At 36.8% G+C, this 24,436-nt stretch overlaps 1 protein-coding gene across 1 annotated transcript; it reads right to left on the reverse strand.

Annotated features, from left to right (window-relative positions):
* Nucleotides 1-2: 2 nt before the first annotated feature.
* Nucleotides 3-24,291, reverse strand: LOC139121144 (circularly permutated Ras protein 1-like). The gene is made up of 19 exons (XM_070685815.1): nt 23,730-24,291; nt 16,151-16,212; nt 15,789-15,926; nt 14,014-14,181; nt 12,205-12,458; nt 11,629-11,820; nt 10,680-10,808; nt 9,796-9,885; nt 8,948-9,099; nt 8,251-8,460; nt 7,102-7,186; nt 6,591-6,697; nt 5,520-5,650; nt 5,011-5,058; nt 4,065-4,247; nt 3,083-3,206; nt 2,170-2,254; nt 1,410-1,535; nt 3-1,091 (listed from the first exon to the last, which is right to left on the reverse strand). The coding sequence occupies exons 1-19, from the start codon at nt 23,813-23,815 to the stop codon at nt 1,002-1,004; spliced, it is 2,460 nt and encodes an 819-aa protein (XP_070541916.1). The 5' UTR covers nt 23,816-24,291; the 3' UTR covers nt 3-1,001.
* Nucleotides 24,292-24,436: the final 145 nt, after the last annotated feature.

Raw genomic sequence — 24,436 nt, forward strand, 5'->3', positions numbered from 1 at the left:
TCTTGAATAAATTTTTTTCCCATTTAATTCCTGATCATACATAATAGTTTTGGTATTGTTTGGATACAGAAACAGTAGTTTAAAAAATCCTTTTCATCCTACAACCAATAAAATATCCCAATATTACAGAATATCTACTCTACTGAACATTAGTTCATGTAGAATCTTATTAAATAAACTTTTAAAAGGATAAAGATAAATTTTAGAAAATATAGACATCCTACAAACATATTTCTCTCACATAGCAACCAATAAGTAAAATCTGTTAGTGGTCTTTGACCTTTGACTTATGACCTCAGACACCACAACAGGACACACTGCACCACACATCATTATGCTGCGAAGCTTTGAGTCAGAAGGAAAATATTCCACAAACAGATCAATCTAGCTGACAAAGTTCAGCAATAATTATTGAATTCTGACAGAAGTATTCTGTTTGAAGTTACATAAATACTTTCAAAAGCAGTGTGCCAGCTTGTTTATTTTAGAGCCAGGATTTTTGAATTATTTGCGTCAAAAAAGTTAATCTTCTGGACTACTTATTGGTATTTTCTCTGGAAAAAACATCACTGTTGACTCGTAAGAGGATATCAATTTTTTTATATGTTTCATTGTTAAAATATTACTGTTACTCGTCATTATGAGTAATAGAAAACAATAAAACTAAGTATGTTGAAACCAATGCCATTTGAATCGTCAAGGTCTGAAGACGATAACTGCCCACAAAACATCAAAATCATTTAATAAGTACAATTAAAATGCCTGCAGATTTCACCTTACACAGGTGTAGCTGGGCTATGCAAAAATAAAATGTGGCAGACTTCAGCCTTTCCCCTACTTTCCCCTATCCTTCATTTTACGACCAAGAGGTACAATTTTGTAATGAATATAATATAGTTGGTGGTAAAAAGGTTATCCTGTTGACCCCCAAATCCCTGTTGAATAGTCCAAAATCACCATTGATGACAATAGAGCTGGGACAAACCATTGTGATGAAAGGGTTAAGATGAGAACATCTTGCTGTTGGCACTCTTCATTTTGTACATGACACTGGCCTGTGAGTCACTGCAAGTTTTGCGCCTCTGAACAGCCTGTGAAAAATAAAAGAAGAAAATTTGAGAGATTAAAGGTATACTGTCACCTGTTCCAATTTTGCCACAGTTACCATGGAAAGAGAAAATCTAACCAATCACAGATTTTAAGCGGGTGGCCGCTTTTAAAAACAGCGCCCTCACATGGACATTTTGAATACCAAGGAACGCCACTTTGACTATATATGGGCATATTTAGATTACAGGTGACTGTATACCTTTAAGACATGTTTGTTGTTTTTCTATCAAACTTATAAACAGTGAAACCCCCCTCCCCATCCGAGGAGATAGAATGATTTGTTCTGAAAGCATATTTACCTTCTTTGAGAACAACTTGAGTTTCCCTTTCTTAGCTTTGGCTGGTGCTTGTGTTGAACCCATGGCTGGTGGACTTATTTCTTCTTCGTCATCGCTGAGATTGTGACCATACATGTTACGCTCAGCCTGCAAATGGTGTGTATGAAGATATATCATATCCGCATATTGATGGCGCAAATACTGCTATCTGATTGGTCGAGACGTGGAAATAACCATGCTATATTCGCAATATTGGAACGGTTGGAACAGGCACAAGCTCTCTGCTAGAGAAAATTCCCTTTTTGATATTTCATGCCAGAATTTCAATTTAATAATAGCAATAAACCACCTAATCAATGGGCATACCACTCAATTTTTGACCAGTTCACACAAATATGCACTCACTATAGCTTGTGCATATATGTGGAATTACTCGCTATCTATCGTGCACATACATGTATGTTGTGGACTGGTTAAATCTTATGGTATACCATCATTGGGCATGTTTCATTGCTTAAAGATCACATCATTGTCAATGTCACAGTTCACGGAAGTACCAGTATGAAAATATCAATGTAACCATGGGTTACAAGGTCATTACAAAGTGAAATTCCCCTTTGCATACCAAATATTATATTTTTAGAGGACAGCAGAAATGTTATAATGCCACAGTTCTGAAACCATTTTCAATCAATATATATTTCATAACAATATTTATTTATCTAGAGCTATTTTAAACTGGCTGAAACTATACCGGGCAAAATATAAGTCTGTTTCTTACATGTTGTGCAGAGCTAATGCCCCGGGCCATTGGTGCGATATTGAAGACAAACGCATCGTAGTTGTGGCGTTCTCGTTTCTGTTCACTGTAAAATAAGAAACAATATAAAATGTGATATCTCTAAAACCATTACAATTTAGACTCAAGATAGTCCTAGTGGAATTTTTATAATAATTAGCCCCTTGAGTGCTGTAATTTTTCCAACCAAAATTTTAGTCTGAACATTTTCCAATTTCTATGAATTTATCTGTAATTTTTTGGACAATTTTAGACTAAATGAACAGCACATTGTTTTTGGCTAGTCTTTGATCAAATTGTTTTTGAAAAATCTGAAAAAATTGTTGGGATTACACTATATCAAGGAGACAAAAATTGACTTTGGCACTCAAAGGGTTTGAATGCCATCTTTTACACTGTGTTCCCATTTGTTTTGAATTAAAGTAACTTTGACATAAATATCATTCAATTAGTTTCCGAGATGAAGATATTTTGGTCAAAAATTAGAAATTTGCCCTGAAACTTAACATCTTAACATCACATGATCTTTGTTGGGTCATTATGGCTATTGCATGAGTTGGCTTGAAATCCACAATTTATCAAAATAAATCCACAAAATTTCGCAAGTTTTTTACAAAATGTGGCAAGTTAATTTCATATTGATAACCAATAAAGATCAGATTCTGATCAAAAATCTAATCAGGTGTATGCTAAGTCTCGCAGAGCTTGCATCAAACTGTAGCGGCACATTAGTGAAACTTTTGTAGACATATAATTACAAAAACAAAATCCCTTGATGCAGAGAAACACCTCACCATTTATAATGGCCCATAGATACAAACACTTACTAGATGTAGTGTACTACATATATAAGAGAAGTAAACACAGAATTTTGAATGATTTAGTTTATACTTACGCATGTTTCTGGATAAGTTTTTTATGAGTAATTGCATTGAGTTGAGCTTGTGTGTATTCTCCGTCCATGGCCATAGCTGCCGTCGTTTGCGCTGTGTGGGCGCTGTACACTGGCGCATTTAAATCTGTCAACAAAAATAATTTGTGTCATTTTTTTTCCAATCTCACAAGTTGGTAACGCAAACTGCCTTTCTCAGAGGCAAGTAAGTCACCCTAAACCATTCTCACAACAGATAAAACATACTCAAATCCTCTAAAATACTTTCACACTCTGAATTTTCTCATTATTTGCTTATACTTTGATTCTCTTTAAAGATATGCATATTTGCATAATTGATTGTAATTTTTCACAAGCCAGCATACAACATCACTCAAGAACATTATTTATCCAATGAAATATTGTGTAACAGCAAAAGTTATGCAGAGGTACCTCAGCGATATTTTTTTATATTCAAATTTTTTTTTCATACTGTTTTAGTCTACTGCCTTTTTAGACTAAGTAGCTTGTTGAGTAAATCAAATTTTTACCATATTGTCTTGATAAAAATAGGAAATTTAATATTTTCCAATACAGTCACAATTTCAAATATTGGTAAATTTTAATCCAAAAGTTTGTAGCTTGTTGAGTAAATCATATTCTTACCACATTGTGTCGGTAAAAATTGGAAATTTAATACTTTCCGATACAGTCACGATTTCAAATATTGGTATATTTTTATCCAAAAGTTTGCATGGTGATCCCAGATTCATTCATTAGAATGCTTAAATTTTTCATCAGGGAAACTTTCTGTTTTGAGCAGGTTTCTCTTTAATTATTCAAAGTTATCAATGACTACAGAAAACTTGAAGATGTGTCTGTATTAACCTGTTCACCCCTAATTCTCTGTAAACAGGTCCACACACACCATTGATAACAATGGGTTTGGGCCAAACCATGGTGGTGAAAGGGTTAATAAAATAGGATTGAGAATATGATGGCTCACTTTCAACGACAAGATCTCGATCATTTGTGACAGGTCTGTCTTGAGTAATAACTCTGAGACACTCAGCTTCATCACGGCTTGTGTACTGGATTTCTAACTGGAATGGTAATTTGTCGATTCCTTCCAAGGCACTTTGTTGAGCTGCTGCCACATCCTCAGATGCAACATCATACACTGGTTCATCTGTGTGAAGGAAAAACGCAAATCAAACTCCTGCGTCCCCATTTAACTACAAAGTGGTACAACCTTGCCATAGAAAAAGATTGAATTGTACCACTATTCAATGACAAAAGGGTTCATCTTTCTATCACGTGTGGTGTTATCCCTTGATTTTTTTGTAGAAAAGTTAGATATCAATTGCAAAAACCAAGCATTTAAACCAAGAGGGTGACATTTGCAGTAAAAATCTATCCTAAGGTAGAATGTGCCTTGGGGACAGACATTTGGACTTTCAAATTTTTACAATTCTTTTCTGATCTGGTATTTTGTTTCTCTACCAATAAATCTTGCACTGTGGCCCCTGATGAAGATTTCCTGTAGAAAGTTTCAGCAAAAGTCTTATGCTTTCAATTTCAAGCCACATACAATTTTTAAGCTTGAGTACAGCAAAACTTTTAGTCTCATGTAGTTGAAAAGGACAGGATCTGATATTACAGGTTTGTTCTTGAAAATTCAAAACATCTGAACCGGACCAGATTGGTATAAATAAATAAAAGTCCATACATGTCCATTTTTTGGCAGGATTATAAAGGTACACAAAATGTTTAAATTATCAGAACAATCTGTCCTGAACAAGATGACAAACACAAATCCTGAAATCAGTTCCAAACTTTCCATCATACCATGTCTAATTAGAAATCACTAATGACTTGTGGGTAAAATAATTGTTTGCATGCAGACATTTTGGCATATGCAAACCTGATGACCTTTGCCCTCTGTGACTTACCAGAAGACTCCGGAATGACTTCCATCCCTCCTTTGTTGTCGTACAAAACTAGAAATTAAAAGAGGTATCAAGGTAAGTACTTTGAAGATTGTAAAATTGATCAATGACATCATAATTTTTTTCAAATATCTTGAATGTATCAAAGGACAATACAACTTTGTGCATTCCTTGCAAGGATCAGTATCAAGAGGTGAACTGTTGGTGACCTTACATTCCCTGTACTTTGGATAGAACATGGGGCTCAAAATTCAATAATTTGAGATAATAAACATGCATTTGTTCTGCTTGAATATACAAAGTAACTTTGGCAATTCAGAACACCGTTCAGAGAATATGGTTGTTCATGGTCATTTCAATAGCGGAATTATACAAATCAAGATACCGGGATGTAGTGGGTTTCAATTCACGGCCACAACTCTTTGTCTTTCAGCTGTAATTGTTACCAAAACAGCTACATTTTCGATCAAGATGAAGTTCAAACAATCCATGGTATATTCAAAACAGCTTACCATTCTCTTTCTTCTGTAAATCTGATTTCTTCCTAACGCCGAATTCAAAGGTGATTTCAGAGTCGGCAGTGACATTACCGATAGTCCTTGTGGCATAGTTGTCATGCACCGACTCTTCGTTCCGGAAATACCTACAGAAGAGATGCATGCAGATTCATCAGTGATATTATTGGTTCTTTTGGACAAAAGACGGAACGGAAAGGACCAACGATCTTGTACAAAAAGAGAAAATCAAGGAATATCATTCTATGTCAGGTAGTTGTGAATTCAGCACACTGAGTAAAGTTTTCATTTGATTTTGAGTTTTCTATGGTGAGTACCAGTAATGAACAAATCAATGAAATATCAGATATCAAAAATCTAGTGATGAAATTTAAAAAGTGTTGTATTCGACAGTAGCATAAATTTAATGACTTTCTTGAATGTCGGTACATTTACTTTAAGGCACACATCACAATCATGGAATTTGACTATCGTGTAAACATTACAGGACATACATGCAACTACACTGGTTTGTCTCCATGGTGATATTTTGCTTGTTTCATCACTTTTCATTTCATGGGAAGAATTTCACAACATTGAGTGACCGTACCGTAATTCTACCAAGTAGGCTTCTAGTTATATGGGTACCATCTCTGGAAAATTTGCTAAGTATCAGGATAATTCATTTTCGTCGAAAAATGGTTTGAAATTGTTCCTTTTCCAATGTTCTTAGAAACAATTTCACATCATCAAGGTTGCAGCAAAAATTGTCTTGCGATTTTTTGGTAGAATGCTCCTTCAGGGACAATTACTTTGAATTGTAACATTTTCACACAATGTTTTGTTTGCAACTTGTAAGGACTCAGTTTGAAGTCTGATCAGCACATTACATTTTCACAATCTTCTTTTTGTGAAAACTGAATGGCGGCCATTTTGAATTTAAAATATCGGTAACTTGCAGGAGTACATTTCTCTAATACCAAAACTGGTACTATGACCACTGATTTTATATTTAAAGAGAGTGGTTAAAGTCTCTACAAGGAATATGAATAAAAGTTTAAAACTTTCAGTTTTGAAGTGTGTACTTACAGTCCTCTGTGAAGTCGTAACTTGGCGGTGACATTTGTCGCGATGACGGGATCAGCAAGAATCTCACCAAACTGGTCCTTCAATTTCAATGGATCTACGATACTAACCTGATGAAATGGAAAATGGAAATTAAACAGTTAATACTCCAAAGAAAAGCTATATAGTGTTGAATAGCGCTGATCGCGATTTCAGGTATGTTTGTTACTAAATATAGCTGCACACACGTGACATTGGACACTAGTGCTTAAAATCTGGATAAATTTTGTTGTTGCATGCGTGGCTGTTGTTGCAGCTTGTAGTCTGAGACATAAATTAGTGTAACTTTTAGTATCCATTGTACCACTAGCAGGCATTATTTTTGTTGTACTTGAGGAAAATGCAGACAAATATTTATTTTTGCACATTAATGAAAGAAAAATGACATCATTTGCAATCAGCGCTGAACCTCAGTAAACCAACTTTTACACTGACAAATCTGTCAGACCCAGGGTAGTCATAACAACGACCTTACCTGACCGCCTGTTTTGTCAGCTATATTTCCCAATTCCACCATTCTGCAGTCTGTTCCTTCAAGAGTCAACACAGACACTGTAACCCTGAAATAAAAAAGAAATCAACTAATTTTAAACAACACATCATAGTATTTTATCAGCAAACGTACACATCTAAATTCCCACTCGTAGTGAAGGTCACTTGGTCACTATTGGTACATGTAGGCTGGGCATGTAGGTCATTCCCACACTCTGAGCAGTGGCCTGAGCAGTGGCCACATTTGATACACCATAACAAAGGTGCGTAAGCAATGAGAGGTCAGGTCAGGTCAAGTCAAGCCAGTTTCATGACATCAGCATTGAACAAAGAAATTTCCAAAACACTGAACAAAGAAATTTCAAACCAACATAAGCAAGATCAACAGTTGCAGAAAGTGCCCTAAAGGGCTCTCTTGTGAATATTTGTCTGTTTTTTAGCACTGTTTTGCCTCTATCATGTGTACCTGAATGATTAGGGCAGGCAGGGTAATGGAAGGAGTTGAAATGTTAACTACTGTAAGAGTTGGTTGCTATACACGCCATTGCTACATCCTGTTACCTGCTAAACCCTGAGATGCAGCTACATTTAAAAATATAGGTGGCTCAAAATACTTTGCTGAAACTAGAAATAGACTTTATTAAAAATACATTACTTTTCATTAATTAATTGTGGTGAGCAGGTTGTGTGACACTATTCCTTGGAGTGTGGGCTGTTTCATTAGAATGTACTCCTCCCTTCACTACCATTGCTTGGGGTATTGGCTATTCAAACAAAAAGTATTCCTCCCTTCACTACCATTGCTCGGGGTCTGGGCTATTCCATCAAAAGGTACTCCTCCCTTCAGCACCATTGCTTGGGGTATTGGCTAATCAAACAAAAAGTATTCCTCCCCTTCACTACCATTGCTTGGGGTCTGGGCTATTCCATCAAAAGGTACTCCTCCCTTCACTACTATTGCTTGGGGTGTAGGCTATTCCATCAGAAGGGTGCCTGGGGTAAGGGCTATTCCATTAGAAGGTACTCCTCCCTAACCAGACACTTTTATTTAACATTGTAACAAATTTGATCAGGATCAATTATTGGAAACATTGAGCATGATTATTCAAATCATATCAAAACATTCACTTACCCATGATCCCTTGCATAGTTGCCCAGGTCTTCATAGAAAGCAGCGGCATAGTCGTATGCAATGTCACTGTCTTCGCAATCCAAACTGCCTAACCCTATGTTGGCTTTGCCATCGGTACAGACAATGACCTTTGACCCTGGTTTCTGCGAGGCTAAAGCAACAGACACAAGGACAGCAGGTCCAAGGGCTGTTTGACCACCTTCTTCAAGGCTATGAGTAAGATCATAGCAATAGCCATATTAACAATTTTATCAAATAATTGAGGAGAGATGTTTTGCAGTGTTTTTGATGACATCAATAATAACTACATGCCAATTTCACCACTCAAAGAAGTGTAGTATTTTCAGATATCTCATAAAAAATCCAGAGAAATAATTTTTTTTGCACTATAATCATGAAACTGTTAGACCATTACAAATCAACCCAATTTTAATGCAGTAACAGAGATCTTTTTAGAATGAGTTCACTCAAAATTAACTAGTAACAATCAAGTAAGAATGAATGAATGAATGAACAGAAATAACCTCTTGTTAGAGTAATTCTCAATCATCAGGCACTTTCTGCAAAACCAATCTACCATATGTATGGATGTATTTTGTTCCAGCTAGCTTCATGAAATGCTCTTTTTCAGTTATAAAATCTGCGAGGCTTTTTTCGCCACAAAAATTAACGATGACATAGGCTTTTGGATGCTTACTTGAACACTTTATCACCAAGAATGGTCCTTGTCTCTCGAACAAATCGTGGCACTGGAACTTGACTGCCCAGACTTGTGAGACTGTCTTTGTCATAGAGTCTGTCTCCAGCAATTACCACTGGCTCGTCCACTCCATCGCTTATCACTGTTACCTGGGCAAAAACCAGGGAATGGGGAAAGATTACCCATCAGCCTCTTGGAAGTTCAAAGGTCACTCATGTGAAAAAGTCAAAGTTCAGTCATGAATTCTTGTACATTATTCAAACTAGACCTTTCATAAAAGTCTCTATTGACATGCAAATTAAAATCATAGTACGATGTCCTATTACCATGTTTGAATGGAATCGGTGCCGACATGTCTGAGTAAAGGCTGTGGACATGTAAAATCATTAAAAATGGCCACCTGGCATCCATATTGGATTGTATCGTGAAACATATTGACATTGGGTTACCATTCAGGACTGAGTGTGCATCTGCAGAACCCCTTCGAACACTTTACAGCATGGAGCGCTAACTAATCTGTTCACCTGTAATTCTGTGCCAACAATATCCCTGCTCACATCTACACTTATATGCATGAAGACCTCAATCCCTTTTTTTTAACATAGACAAATTTCTATTTTGTACCTACAATATCACCAAAATATAAAACATTCATGCTGGCACTTGCAGGAGCAACGTTTTCAGTTTCAAAATATACTCAGACTCAGATAATACTCTGACTATTGATTGCATTGAAGAAATCAAATCAAACTTGTGGAAGATATTTCACTGAAAACTGAGCACACTTTCATAAAAATTTAGTTTGGCACTTGTGAACTTTGACCCAAGAAATCAATGTGGCTTACCTCATTATTGAAAGTGACCAGTCCGATTCGTTTGGTTGGACAGTCTTTGAAAAGTTTGCTCAAGTTATGATCCACTGCACTTTGCATGGCCTGTTAGAATTAGAAAAAGCTTCAAGTCAATGCATTGTGTTTTGGTACTATCAATTTTGTTACATAAAGCTGAAAGATATGTCCCTGTGTGTGTTTTGTTAGAGTTATTTTCCTCTGAAAAATAACTTGTTGAATTATTGTTATGAATGTATTCACCACTTTCATCACAATGGTTTGGCCTAAATCCATTGTTTTAATGGTCATTGTGGGGCTGTGCATGATAGCAAGGGGGTGTAAGTTTTAGTGTCAATATAATACAGCAGTGTAGACAGTTTCTATGGGTATCACACTTACTTTGACTCACTCGCAAATTCCAAGGACCCACACTGACACAATTGTGTAAATCACAATAATCCTAGGGGGTCAAGATGCTTTACAAAACTATGAGAGGGTCCCCTAAATAAATCTGAAATTTTCATATCGAAGACTGGACCCAATGTCGGGTGTTATAGTGTCTGCTATTTATAACACAATATACCAATATTCTCTACCAGCATGGAAAAATAAAGGGGTGGCCAATTTACATAACAATACACAATTTGCATACATGGTACATCCTTTTGAATGGCTGTTAACCCTTTGAGCGCCAAAGTCAATTTTTGTCACCCATATAACAGTCAATTTTTTTCAGATTTTTGCCGAAATTTTGGTAAAAAATCGTAGCTAATGAAATATGGTGCCCATTTTGTCCAAAACTATTAAAAGACTCGCAGAAAAATTCATAAAAATTGGTAAAATGTTGCAATAAAATTTTACAGCACCCAAAGGGTTAACATATGAGAAATCTGCCTTACCTGAAGTCTGGACACATAGGAGACATCTCTGCGTTGATATGGCATGTATTGCTCAATATCAGGGGATGTATTGTACAGTTCTAGTGCCCTGGTAGAATCATTGGCTCTCAATGGAAACATTCCAGGAACCTGAAATTTGAAAGAAATATGAAGTGATTCAAATTTGCTTGTTTAAGGATCATATTTCTTACTTTGTCCTATTCTGGAATTTATGATCACAGCCATTTTTTCACCTTAAGATCTTCAGAATTTCAGGAATACCCCCCGGTATGGAGGTATACCAATGGTGTAAAAAAGTTCAAAACTTTACAAAGAACATCAACATTAAACTCTTGTGTAACTCTAGTGTCATCTTTTCACTTGAGAAGTTAATTTCATTCGATACCTAAAATAATTATTGAGATCAAAACTACTTTTTAAAGACAAAAAATGTAGTTTTGAAAATGATGTCTGATGTCTACAGATAGTACAGATTTGATTAGTTGAATCTCGTGCATAAATTTAAAACAGAAAATATGCATCTAATATTTCCCAATTTGCTTCTTTATCCTGGCTTGCCCCAATCTCTATAGTTCTTTGACCAGCTCCATGATGCAGTGCGCGTAAGGGTATACAAAGCGTACATTACTCGTAGAACTTTTTAGCCATAGGCATGGGGTATACGCAGGGTATGTTACTCATAGAACACTATGGCAGGTTACACCCTGACCTGTATTTCCGTTGCTGAAGGATAAAATATAATGGGACATTTTTGGCATTGCAAATATGTGTCATTCTTGTATAACAATCCATTGTACAACACAAAATTAGTATGTTTTTGTTGTTTTGAGTGTATATATGCTGTTTGATGTAGCCACAGCAATGCATTGTGGGATAACAGGAAAAAGTCTATTGACCGACCTGCACTGCATTCATTGAGTTCATGGGTCAAAGGTTAAAGTTCACACACCTCAGTTGTCACACACATGCTGCCAGATATATCCACACAGAATATGATGTTAGAATCATCTCCAAAGTAACCAGCGGGATCTACAGTTGCTGGCGACGGTTTGATCAAGTATGTAACGTCGTTTTTCTTTGGGATTTCTTCATCATCCAAATCTGCTCTATTAACATGGTCACAAAATTCACATCTCCATATCTACATGGATAGAAAATGAACAATATTTATATGAAAATAAGAAAATGGATTCAAATTCGTGTAAGGGCTTATTTTGAAGCTTATGGAGTTTATTAAGTTTCACTGGCTTAGTTTTGTGAAAATCGGGAACTTAAGTATAAAGATAACCCAGGAATGGCGGCCATTTTGAATTTAAAATATCAGTAAATATTTGGTAATTTGTTTCTGTAATATGAAAATTTGCATAGAGATATCTAACTTTTATTCTTGATTTTGACAGAGAATGGTTGAATGTTTGCTTGAGGAAAGTTTGAGCAAAAGTTTATGTATTTCATTTCGGCTACACAAACTACGCTAAGTTTGCCAATATTTGTTGTTGGATTTACAGACGAAACATAAACTAACCTTTCCACCATCTCCTGAATCTGACAGATTACTGACACTAGACAGGACTGCGCTGCATCCCTCACATTTCATAACATCACCAGTATGCATGTGACTTGGCTTAACCAATGAGTCGAACTTCACCGATATTATGTTGGTATCTGCACGCCGATATTTGTGCTTTTTGCCGCGAGCAGCACCGCCCTCTGGAGTTGCCTTTTGAGTAAATGTCCTGGCTGGTAGTGGTGGTGGCTCCACCGCACGTCCTGACCCCTCTGAAATGGACACCATCATTTATCATACAGTTGTGTTTCAGAAATGATAAAAATAGTATCGGTAATAGACTTGAAATATAATGAACAATTCCAAAATGTGCCATAAAGATTGACAGAGAAATATTTACATGACAGGTATATGCAAATTAACTGCTTTAACCCTTTGAGCGCCAAATTTGTCATCCTTACAAATATACCTAAGTCAACTTTTGTCAGATTTTTTGCCAAAATTTTGATAAAAACCAACGGACAATGAAATTTTGTCCAAACTTATCAGAAAAAGTGCAGAAAAAATCATAAAAATTGGTAAAATGTACTAAAATTTTGGTGGGAAAAAATACAGCACTCAAAGGGTTAACCCTTTCACCATCATAGTTTTGCCCAGCTCTGTTGTTTACCATTGTGAACATGAACCTCTGTACAGTGAAAAGGAAGTGAAAGTTTCAACATGATATATTTCCCGTACTCTAGTATTACTCTGAGATTTTGACAGTGAGCCCATTTATCATACTGGTGTCAATTCCATGCAGGTCAGTAAAAAGGAAGTGAACTCAACGGTCTTATAATTTTACCTGGAGGTAAAACATCATTTCTTCATTGAACAGACGTATGTAACATTACAACCCTTTTCAGAATTAGAGCGCGAAGCCACTGCAGTGAACTGCAATAAAACAGCTTACACTAATTAGTTTCAGCTGTAGCCGTGGCCACTTTGGTGTTGAACAAGGCTACTTGATAAAGACCAAAAAGTCTGCTTGTACAAAGGCAAAACTAGCTCTGTCTGAGGCTCGAGTTGTAAATGAGAGTTTACGATTGGCACCCTGTGTTCAAGATTAAGATACAATGTAACATTACCATGCACTGGTCCATGTACAAATCTTTTTTATTTCAACTTCCCCAGACAAACTGTCTGCATTGGACATACAATGTTGTCGACTTTGCCAGCTGGCTACAGCTGAAACTAATTAGTGTGAGCAGTTTTATTGCAGTTCACTGCAGTGGCTTCGCGCTCTAATTCTGAAAAGGGTTGTAACTAGTGCGATGACTACTTAACTTGTAACGTACTGTAATAAGGGCCTTGAAAATGAACGACATAAACTTGTTCACAAAATCTCCTAGATGAAGTTTTTACCCATTCTCTTACCAAACCGAGAATTAATATCAGAGGTCAATGTGCAAAGTTTGGTTCTAGAGAAACACATTACCTAACATTTACCAAATGGCTACTATCTCTGTGTTAACTCAATTGTATATTTCAACGGTTGTGTTTTCCCAATATGCGCTTTTGCTTTTTCTATTCAATTTTAAAATCTACCGAAATAATTTACTTTCAGGCCATTTCAACTGAAATGTACTTCTTCTACCGGTAGAGCCTTCACACCCCCATTTCCATGTGAACAGCTCCATCCTCATCATCGAAAACAATGGGTTTGGGCAAAACCATTTGGTGAAAGGGTTACATGTACATGTAGTTGTAAATCACATGAATCAAATCATTTCATTGGTTACAAAGGGATCAGAGTTCAAAAGGCTAAAAAGGTCAAAGTTGACATACCCCCAATGGATGCATACGTATTTTCCTCTTTTGGGACATCGTAAGGATTTGCATAACCTCCATGTTCCTCTTCCCTTTTCTTGTCACCTTTTTTCTTCTTCTTTTGTCTTGGAGGTTTCTTCGGAGGCAGTTCTTTTGGTAGGGATGACAAATTGTCATACTCTGCTTCTACGGTATACACAATAAAGAGGAAACATAAATGTGTTTCTTGAGTTACTAAAATGTAATAACCCAGACCTTTTCTCAGTTGTATCTCTTTGAAAACAGCTAATCACAAAGAAAAATTTATTTGTGTGTGATGATAATCGGCAGATCGTTTTTGTAGCCGACACGAACTAGAACTGTCTGATACCGGCTATCCAATACAATGAAAAATAGTAAAGAATGAGCTACAAAATCACTATCAATTTTAAGTTGCAGGTAGAATAAGTCTGTGACTTCGTAATAAATACTATAAAAATAGTAGAAAGTGAGCACCCAGCTAAAAGTTAGTCGAGGAGACCTTAAAGGTATACTGTCGCCTGTTCCAGTTTTGCCACAGTTACCATGGAGAGAGAAAATCTAACCAATCAGAGATTTTAAGCAGGTGGCCACTTTTTAAAAACAGCGTCCTCACATGGGCATTTGAATACAAAGGAATGCCCCTTTGACCATATATGGGCATATTTAGATTACAGGTGACTGTATACCTTGTACACTACGCATATCATTAGCATCTCATTGTCGGCTACATGGACTGTGTGCCTGATAATCACATATAACCATAGTTTAATAAATCATCAGGTTGTACCTGAAATGACGTACATGTACTGGCTTATTAATAACGAGCCACTGGTGATTTTTATGCACAAATAGTGCAATCGCACACCCTAGGTCAAACACTGATTACTTGGCATGAAGCATGATAGACTAGCATTCAGTGCAGAGATGAGCATAGAGCAGCCCCATCACTGTACTGAATGCTAGCCAACTGTGGCTACAGCCTACCGGACTTGACCCCCCTCAAAAGCAAACAGAAAAGTGTTGATGTTTATTTTGAAAATAAAATACCGGGAAGGACAGAATTACAAATTGTTTCTATTAATTTCAATTGAAATGTTCATGCAAATGACAAATATCTTAGAGTACGAACAGTTTTCAATTTGATATACAATAAGCTCAAGGGAGTTTCCTGGATGCCATACACCATTACATGTATCAGCCTTGGGCTGACTCAAAGGAATTTTTTGAAATTTCAAAATTGACACAAAGAGTGTGGAAATCCTATCACTGAGAAGGCATGTTCCTAATTTTACAATAAATTAACTACCATGCGAATGGATTACTGTGCTGAAAAAATTTTACCAAATTGAATTTTTCATTAAAGGGACAAAGTCGGCCATTTTTCATGAATTTTGTTCAATGTTAGATTCAATTAACAGTATATTGTTTGACATGTTGAAAGATACTGAATGAATGGGTGCTCACGTGTGTATTTGACCCAGATTTTAGACACGATACATGAAACCATCACAAAAATGAATTAATGGTCATGACCATTAATTCATTTTCGTGATGGTTTCGTTTATCGTGTCTAAAACCAGGGTCGCATATATGCATGGTCACCCATTCAATCAGTATCTTTCAACATGTCAAACAATATAAATTGTATCTCGCATTAAACAAAATTCATGAAAAATGGCCGACTTTGTCCCTTTATGTTACACTTCTCTGACAAGCACTCTAACCTTTTATACCAATACAACATCTTTCAATACAAAAAATTAAACACATACCTATCCCCCTTGTCTGTGTCTCAGGAGCAAGGTTGTCATAGGCGGAGTCACCTGCGGCACCAGCTGTCACAGGTGGTGCAGGCGGTGCCATCGAGGGCATGCTGGGAGTAGTGTCTTGCAAATGGAGGTCATAGGTCACTGCAGAAAAGAAAATGATAAAACACACCATCAAAGAATTGTAATAAAAACCCTGATACGGAAATTGATATTGTGTAGTAAGTAAGATTACTAATTTCTTTAATCCAATTCTGAAAGACAATCGACAAATGCTGTGATCAAATTATCTGTATTTGATGTAACATATCTTTGCCTTAGCAATTTGAATCTATTCACATCTGAGTGCTAAATGCCCACATTCTTACCAGCTGATTGAGTGAACTCTCTTTGTGGTTCTGGACTTCTCAACTCTGAGTAGCTCCCTTCCCTGAAAAAATGGAAATAAAAAAGGAAACAAATAACGTCATTAGAGCAACCTCTCTCCCTCTACTTAATCCAGTACAGAAGCACTGGAAGGGACAATCATGGAAATAATGAAATGTAAAGATAAAATTGATAGTATACTTGTATACAAAACGTTTTCCCCATGCATGTATGTCAATATACTGATATACTGCTGTATATTATGTATGCGTAAGTACATGTACATATGCACTGTGTACTCTCTGTGCCCAAGTTCAGAGGTTGCCATAAAGCCATTATAGTGATAACAGGGAGGGCACATTGTATACATTTTGTGTGTGTGTGTATGTATATGTATATATATATCAGGGCTCGAATACTTTTTTTCAACCACCTGTCCACTGGACAAGTCAAAATAAAAATACCTGTCCCAGTGAGAAAAGTACCTGTCCAAAATGGCATAATTTATTCTAAGAAACTATACTAGTTTCAATTCAATTCAACAAACTCATGCCTGTATCATATGCAAACTGGCGTAACAGCGGTGTCAAATAGCTCTGAGAATCTCCAATCTAAGAGATTTGAGACATGACCTTAGATAAATCAATATGGCTGCCTCTTGTAAACAGAATTTTCTTTTACTTTTTTCTGACAGGTAAATATCCAAATAATGATTTTCCAAAATTGTAAAAGGTATACTGTAACAGCGTGTCCGTTAACGCAAAATCCTGCATATTTTACGCAAAATAGTCTGAAATACGCAAAAAAAAATCATGACTGTGTAAACTAATACGCATTGAGAAATGCCGCCCCATGACACAGTACAGACGTACTTGGCTCACACTACATTGCCTCAAATCAACGTGGTTCAATGCAGGACAAAAATAGAACATATGCTTATGCACCTGCTTGCAAGTGACGTTATCATGATATTGCAACATTTTAGACTTTAGCGGACCGCAACTCTTTATGAAACATTGTATTTCATCACCACAAAGCATCATGTCAATCAGTTATGTACAGACAATGACGCTACAGTTGCAAAGAATTCGAGAATCCATCGAGTCTACGTTGTTGGTAACACAATACAGTTAATCATGGTCATTAGGTCGCATGTTATTTGGAAAGTGTTTACGGGTGACGATTTACACTCTGTAGGGTTGCATCTTGAGAGGTCCCGCTGGACTTTGATCAGTATCTGCTTTTTGTTGGCCCTTTGAAAACACTAATTTCATTGTCAGAAAGTATTTTCTTTGAACATGAAGTCATTAGGCTGCTCAACGATCATATAGGAGACATGCATCACGGCATTGCAAGCGTTAAGCTGCTATACCTTGAAGCCCCCCACGTTATTGTTTTTTGTTAATAGAGCATGCGCATTAAAGGAAACCCCCAAGTTCGACAGAAATGACTGCCCAACTCACTTCAGATACCGATTTCCACCGACACCGTAGGCGCTGTTGATACATTTTACGCAAATAAAAACCAAGTTGCGTAAAATCATAAGCAGTTTTTAAATTGTAACGGAAACGCTGCTATATAAATTTAAACTTATGAATATTTGCTGTAGTCAATAGGTTGAAATACTGGTTGCAGGCTGAAAAAACCTACCTGTCCACTTGGACAAGTACTTTTCAAAACTACTTGTCCCAGGCAAATTTCACTTGTCCGGACAGGCAGACAGGTATTATTTCGAGCCCTGTATATATATATATATATATATATATATATATATATATATATATATATATATATATATATATATATATATATATATATATATATATATATATATATATATATATATATATATATATATATATATTATATTACATATATATATATATATATAACAAACTATTTCAAGTACAAAGTACCAATATATATGTATATATATATATATATATATATATATATATATATATATATATATATATATGACATATATATTATATATTACATATATATAAATATATATAACAAACTACTTCAAGTACAAAGTACCAATATATATATATATATATATATATTGAGGGCGCTTTGAAGGTAACACACCACAAATCAGTAGCTCCAAAATTTTCGTTAAATTCTCCGATTGAATGACCTGCCTTGAGCTCAAAACCACTTGTTACTTGTGCTAAGTTACTCTTAAACAACGTGGAAAGTCACCATGAATGAAGATAGACGTCAAAAAGAGAAACGACCACGGCAAAGTTCTGGGGGTAACCGAAGTTCGCCCAGGAGATCAATGGAGGACTCGGATCAAAGCGAAGATGCTGAGCTATTACGTAACCTGAAAGCAGGTCAGGAATCACTGCACAAGGCCTTTGATAGCAAGATCGATAAACTGTAAGTGAACTTTTTACCACTTTAGACACAAAACTAAAGGAAGTCCGAGATGAATTTTCACTGGATTTGGCCAGAATGGAAAACAACATGTCCTTGGTAGAAGAAAGGTTGCGTGCTTTGGAGGCCGGTCAAGGTACTAATGTTCAGTCTTCAGGAATTCCGCAACTAACCAGGTGGCTGAATCGGATGTGTCAGTTATAGCAACTATGATTGAGCAACATCCCGATGAGAATTTGACCGAAAAAGTACATGGGGTAATTTCGGCACTTGGGGAAGAAGTTGCGAACAGTGTGAAATTGGTTAAATGTACCAGATTAAGAAGTCGGCAGGAAGGATTGCCAGGTTTGGTGAAAATATCTTTTGAGAGTATTGGCCAGAAATCGCGGTGCTGAGAGCAACGCAGAAGCTCAAAGACAGTGAACGCTTTTCGAGAGTACATATAAAATCATGCAAATCTCATGTTGAACGCCTGATAGAAGTGAACGCGCGTACTGTTCTCTCCCTACTACCAAATGGCGCAGACTTCCGAATTGCGGGTAATGGTCGTATAATCCGAAAAAACCCAACTATGAATACATCATCACAGAATGTCCCTAGCGGAATGTCTCATGACTAGGATTCAGCCAGCCCTTGGACTGATAGCAGAATCACAATTGCACATATTAACGTTGGCGGGTGGACAGAATGGAACAAGGAACTTCGTACACAAATAGTTTTACATGCTAATGCTGACGTAGTTAGTATTAATGAAACCCATTTATCATCCAAAATACAATCTATGTTGAAGGGTATAAATGGTTTGGTTTCAATCGATATCGCGTTCATACAGGTGCAAGTAGGTCTTTTGGTGGCGTTGGCATCTTTGTTAAGGACAGCATTTTGAGAGATTACGTTGTTACAGTTTTTTGACAAGGTATACGACGGTATTTTGGCTATCAAGCTGGAACATCGGCTATCAGATTACTGTATTTTTGTTTTTTCTTGCTACCTGCCACCAGAAAACTCCCCATGGGGCAGGGATGCGTCAAATTTTTTGGTCACATTTTGAGTAAGCTTTATTTGGCAGACGAAGCTGATGCTGTGTTTTTACGCGGTGATTTTAATTCGCGCATAGGTAATTTGCATGATAATATAGTTGGTCTTGATGACATTCCAACCAGACAGGTGTTGGATGAAACAGTGAATCAGCATGGTAGAGCATTTATCGAATTTTTGACTGACTCGAAACTCTGTGTACTTAATGGTAGAGTAAACCGTGGTACTGATAATTTTACATCTATCTCAGCAAGAGGTAGGGCCGTGGTTGATTATATTGCCATACCTCATGAATGTTACCAGCACTGTCAAGAGTTTACAGTATGTTCTATGTCCGATTTTTTAGATAAACATGGGCTATCCCATCTTTTGAATGACAGGTGCAAAATGCCAGACCACTCTCTATTGTCGGTATCATTCAATACTCGTTCAGCTGTATATGCCCCAGCGCCTGACCGACACGACAGGGCTGGTGCACATAACATAAAGAAGTTCGCTTCAAGGAAATACAAGCTAGCCGATATGCCAGCAACATTTATGAGTTCAAGAGTTGCACGCGAAGCAATAATTTCTATAATTGACAATATACAAACGTGTAATGATGACCAACGAAGTGTGGACAATATCTATACTGAACTCTGTGATTGCGTCATCAATGAGTCAGAGATGAACTCAACTCTGCGGTACCGTGACTGTATACGTACCAGTAAATCACGCCGTAGACAACGACCTTGCAAGCCGTACTGGAATGATGAACTCAGGGTCTGTGGGAAACTATGCACTCAAAAGAAAGACTCTTCCTTAGGTGTCGAAATGACACTTGTACAAGGCGTAGATTTCTAAATGATTTTAAGCTTGCTCAATATAAGTTTGACAAGAGGTTAAAATATTACGCCAGGCAATATAAGAAAGGTCTTTTTACAGAAATTGAGGCTGTTTGCTCCGGTGACCCCCACAGATTTTGGGACCATATCAAACGGCTAGGTCCACGTTGCCGTAGCGATACTATTATGGAAGTTTATGATGACAATGGCAGCGTTACTTCAGATCAAAAAACTGTCTTTGACGTATGGCGGAAAGATTTTGGTACACTGTATAATCATGTAAACGGTGATTTTGATGTCGACTTTCACAATCAAATGTGTCAACATAAGTATTTGATGTTGAACGATATGAATGACCCACTATATGTTAGTAATGATAGGCTCAATAGGAACATTACAGTGGAGGAAGTTGAATCTGTTGTAAGGAAAGCAAAATCTGGTAAAGCTGTTGGGGCTGATAATATCCCTTATGAGGTTCTCAAGAATGCTGAGGCAGTCAAACTGCTTCAACATTTGTTTCAACTTTGCTTTGATACTGGTATTGTTCCGAGTATATGGAAACACTCTGTGATTCTTCCAATTCCAAAAGATAAATCGGCTGATTCTCGTTTACCTTTAAATTACAGGGGCATAAGCTTGCAATGTGTTGTTTCTAAACTTTATAGTTCTATTTTGAATCGTAGGATTTTAGATTACCTGGAAAGTGATGAAGTGTTAGTTGATGAACAAAACGGGTTTAGAAAAGACCGTTCTTGCCAGGATCATCTTTGTGTACTAAGTTCGATTATCCGTAATAGACTTGTGAATAATCTGTCAACATACACAGCTTTCCTCGATTTGAGAAGAGCCTTTGATTATGTTAATAGAGATGCACTTTTTTATAAATTGCTCCTGAATGGAGTCGATGGTAAGATGTATAATGCTGTAAACTCCCTTTATTCTGACACCAGTGCATCGATTTGTTTAAATGGTTTTCTTACAGAGTCGTTTGAAACACGCAGTGGTGTTAGGCAAGGGGATAATTTATCTCCGACTCTTTTTGCTCTCTTTATAAATGACCTTGCTGTAAATATCAAGAATTTGCAATGTGGTATCAGAATAGGGGAGATGAATGTTAGTATTCTATTATATGCCGATGATATCGTTCTCATTTCTGATTGTGAGCACAATTTACAAGAAATGTTAAATTTGTTTCATACATGGTGCAGAAAATGGCGCCTAGTAGCTAATGTTGTAAAGTCGAAGGTTGTACATTTCCGAAAACACAATGTTATACGTAGTGATTTCCGTTTTCACATTGGTACGGATGAAATTGCTTTTGCTTCGAGATATAAATATCTCGGTATTGTGTTGGACGAGTTCTTAGATTTTTCAGTAACTGCCGCAGCACTAGCTGATTCTGCTGGCAGGGCTCTGGGATTGATTTGCTCAAAATTTAAATATCTAAACAACATGGGGTTTAATACTTTCACCAAACTGTTTAATGCCTCTGTAACTCCTATTCTTGATTATTGTTCATCAATCTGGGGCTATGTGAACTTTCTTTTTCCTGAATTAGTCCAAAACAGGCACTGCGTTATTTTCTGGGAGTACATAAATTTGCGCCTAAACTTGCTGTTCTTGGAGATACCGGCTGGGACATGTGTATCACTCGTAGATGGGTTAATATGGTTCGTTACTGGAACAGACTGAATTGTTTGGATGAAAATAGATTGACCAAGAAAATTTTTTTATGGGATAATTACTTGTGTGCTGGAAATTGGTCAGCAGAGTTGCATAATATTTTTGAAAGTTTAGACATTGATGATGTGACACCTTGTGACATAGATAGGGTCAAGGAGAACAAACAATTAAGTTGTGTTGAAAATTGGTACAATAATGTATTAAATAAACCAAAACTCCGTACTTATTCCACTTTTAAGACAGAGTACAGCACTGAAGGCTACCTAAACTTGGACTTATCTCGATCAGAAAGGTCTCTGTTTGCCCAGTTTCGTTTTGGTATCCTTCCTCTCAGGGTTGAAACAGGGCGATATAGAGGCGAGGCAGTGGCCAATCGTACATGTAAACTATGTGATTCGAATGATGTCGAGGATGAAGTTCATTTTATTTTCCATTGCTCATTGTATGATGACTTACGGTTTTCTTTTATATAATTCTGTAAGTGAATCTTGTCCTGAATTTTTTTCTTACGATGATATATGTAAGCTAAAACATATCATAGTAAATCACCCAAGAGTTACCTCAAAATTCATTATTAGAGCTTTTAATAGGCGACGAAATGTTTTGTATGTTCCTAATTAGTGATTTGTGAGATTTCTTTGTTTTTCTAATTATATAGCACCCTCAATGATTTGTTAAATGAATTATATTTCATAGTGACTTATAAGCCCGATGGGCTGGGTAATTCATCCTGTATTTTTCTCTTTGAGTTATATACTTTGGTAATTACATGTCACTATAATAAACATACTACTACTACTATATATATATATATATATATAATGTATGGGGATAATGTATGCATGTATGTATGTAGTGTCAGTACGTGTATGCATGATCTTTATGATAATGAATAGTGTGAAATGGATATGAGGAAATGTCAGTTATTTTTCACTGAACTGAACAACATTGAGTACGAATCAAACAAAAGCTGTAGATAAAGTCAGACTGTAATTTAAGACCAGGTTGTACAAATTATATAGAAATGGAAATTTTATGTTCTCTACTCTGAACTTTCATTTCTCGTTTTGTGTGTGTGTGTTACACTCATCTATAAGCTCACACAAAGTCCTACACATATCAAAACACAGGAGTAATATAATTTTAATAGGGGAATAATATTGCCCTGCAGTGTGTATTTTGGCCGTTATTTATGTCAAAATAAAAGCCACAAGCTTCCTTATTCCACACATGGAGGTAGCTGTTCCCATGTTCCACAGTTGTGTGAATGGCACATTCACCTACTTCATACGGTCAAAGGTCACTTTAAGGTTATATCCTGTTCGGTCAAACGGCTTGAACCACAGCAAAAAAAGAAAAACAAGAATGTATGCGGGGTTACACCGTCAAAGGTTGCACCTCCAGAAAGCGTGCAGCTGACTTAAGCTTTTCAGTTTACAAACTCCAAAGGTTATATGGGTGTGGTAGTAACTTATTCTGGTTCTTTTTGCAATTCTTCGAGTTAGAATCTACCTGTTTGATCACGCCTTTTCAGTTATTAGTCATGGAGCTAGAAATAGTTTAAAGTTCTACCCTCTACAGAGTCCATGCTTTCAATGGTGCATGCGGTGCGCAATCCAGCCCCAGCTAGATTATCAATGATCACACAAACCTTAGATCCTGTTCAAGTTCCTCGTCATCGATGTACTCCTCGTCTGATACATCGTAGTTCAGAACGTGCGATGAGGCAAATTCCATCGTTGAAAGTTGTCAGTACTCGCACTTTGAGCGTGACAGTGTGGTACCCCTACGATCTTCTTGGCACAGCTAGCTCTCGATGCTGATGTCAACAAAAAATGAAATTAACGCGCAAATCGGAACCCGGACTTGCTTCGAGCCTATATCCGTTATAAATCAGGTTATCGCTTCAAATCGAAGTGTTGAACACCTTTGACGTTTCCCTCGGTCGCTCTGCTTGTGTCCTGGTGCTGCTTGACTATCTAGTATGTTTGGATGGCGATGAACCTGTCGTCGTTCTTAGAGCACTGCTGGTATAAACAAAGTAAGATGTTGCGTAAACAATATAGTGCGGAAATATTTGCCTAAAGGGAAATTATTCTTGGAGCAGTCAGTCTTTGATTTTACAGGAATAGCTGGCTTTTACTGGCAGTTTTTTAGGGTAGCAAGATTGAGAAGGCTTCTCAAACAAAAACCGGCAATTAAAAACGCGCATTGATTTTTACAGTTTTCAGCCTCTGAACCCATGACGTCTTGTTCTAAATATAGCCCATGATACACATTTTGATGACGCGTGTATGAACCACAGCCATGTGCCCCAACATTGCTACGTCACCAATGCCGCGATCCGCGCAGGCGTGT

This window comes from Ptychodera flava, chromosome 2, assembly GCF_041260155.1.
Source record: "Ptychodera flava strain L36383 chromosome 2, AS_Pfla_20210202, whole genome shotgun sequence".
Classification (NCBI taxonomy): Eukaryota; Metazoa; Hemichordata; class Enteropneusta; family Ptychoderidae; genus Ptychodera; species Ptychodera flava.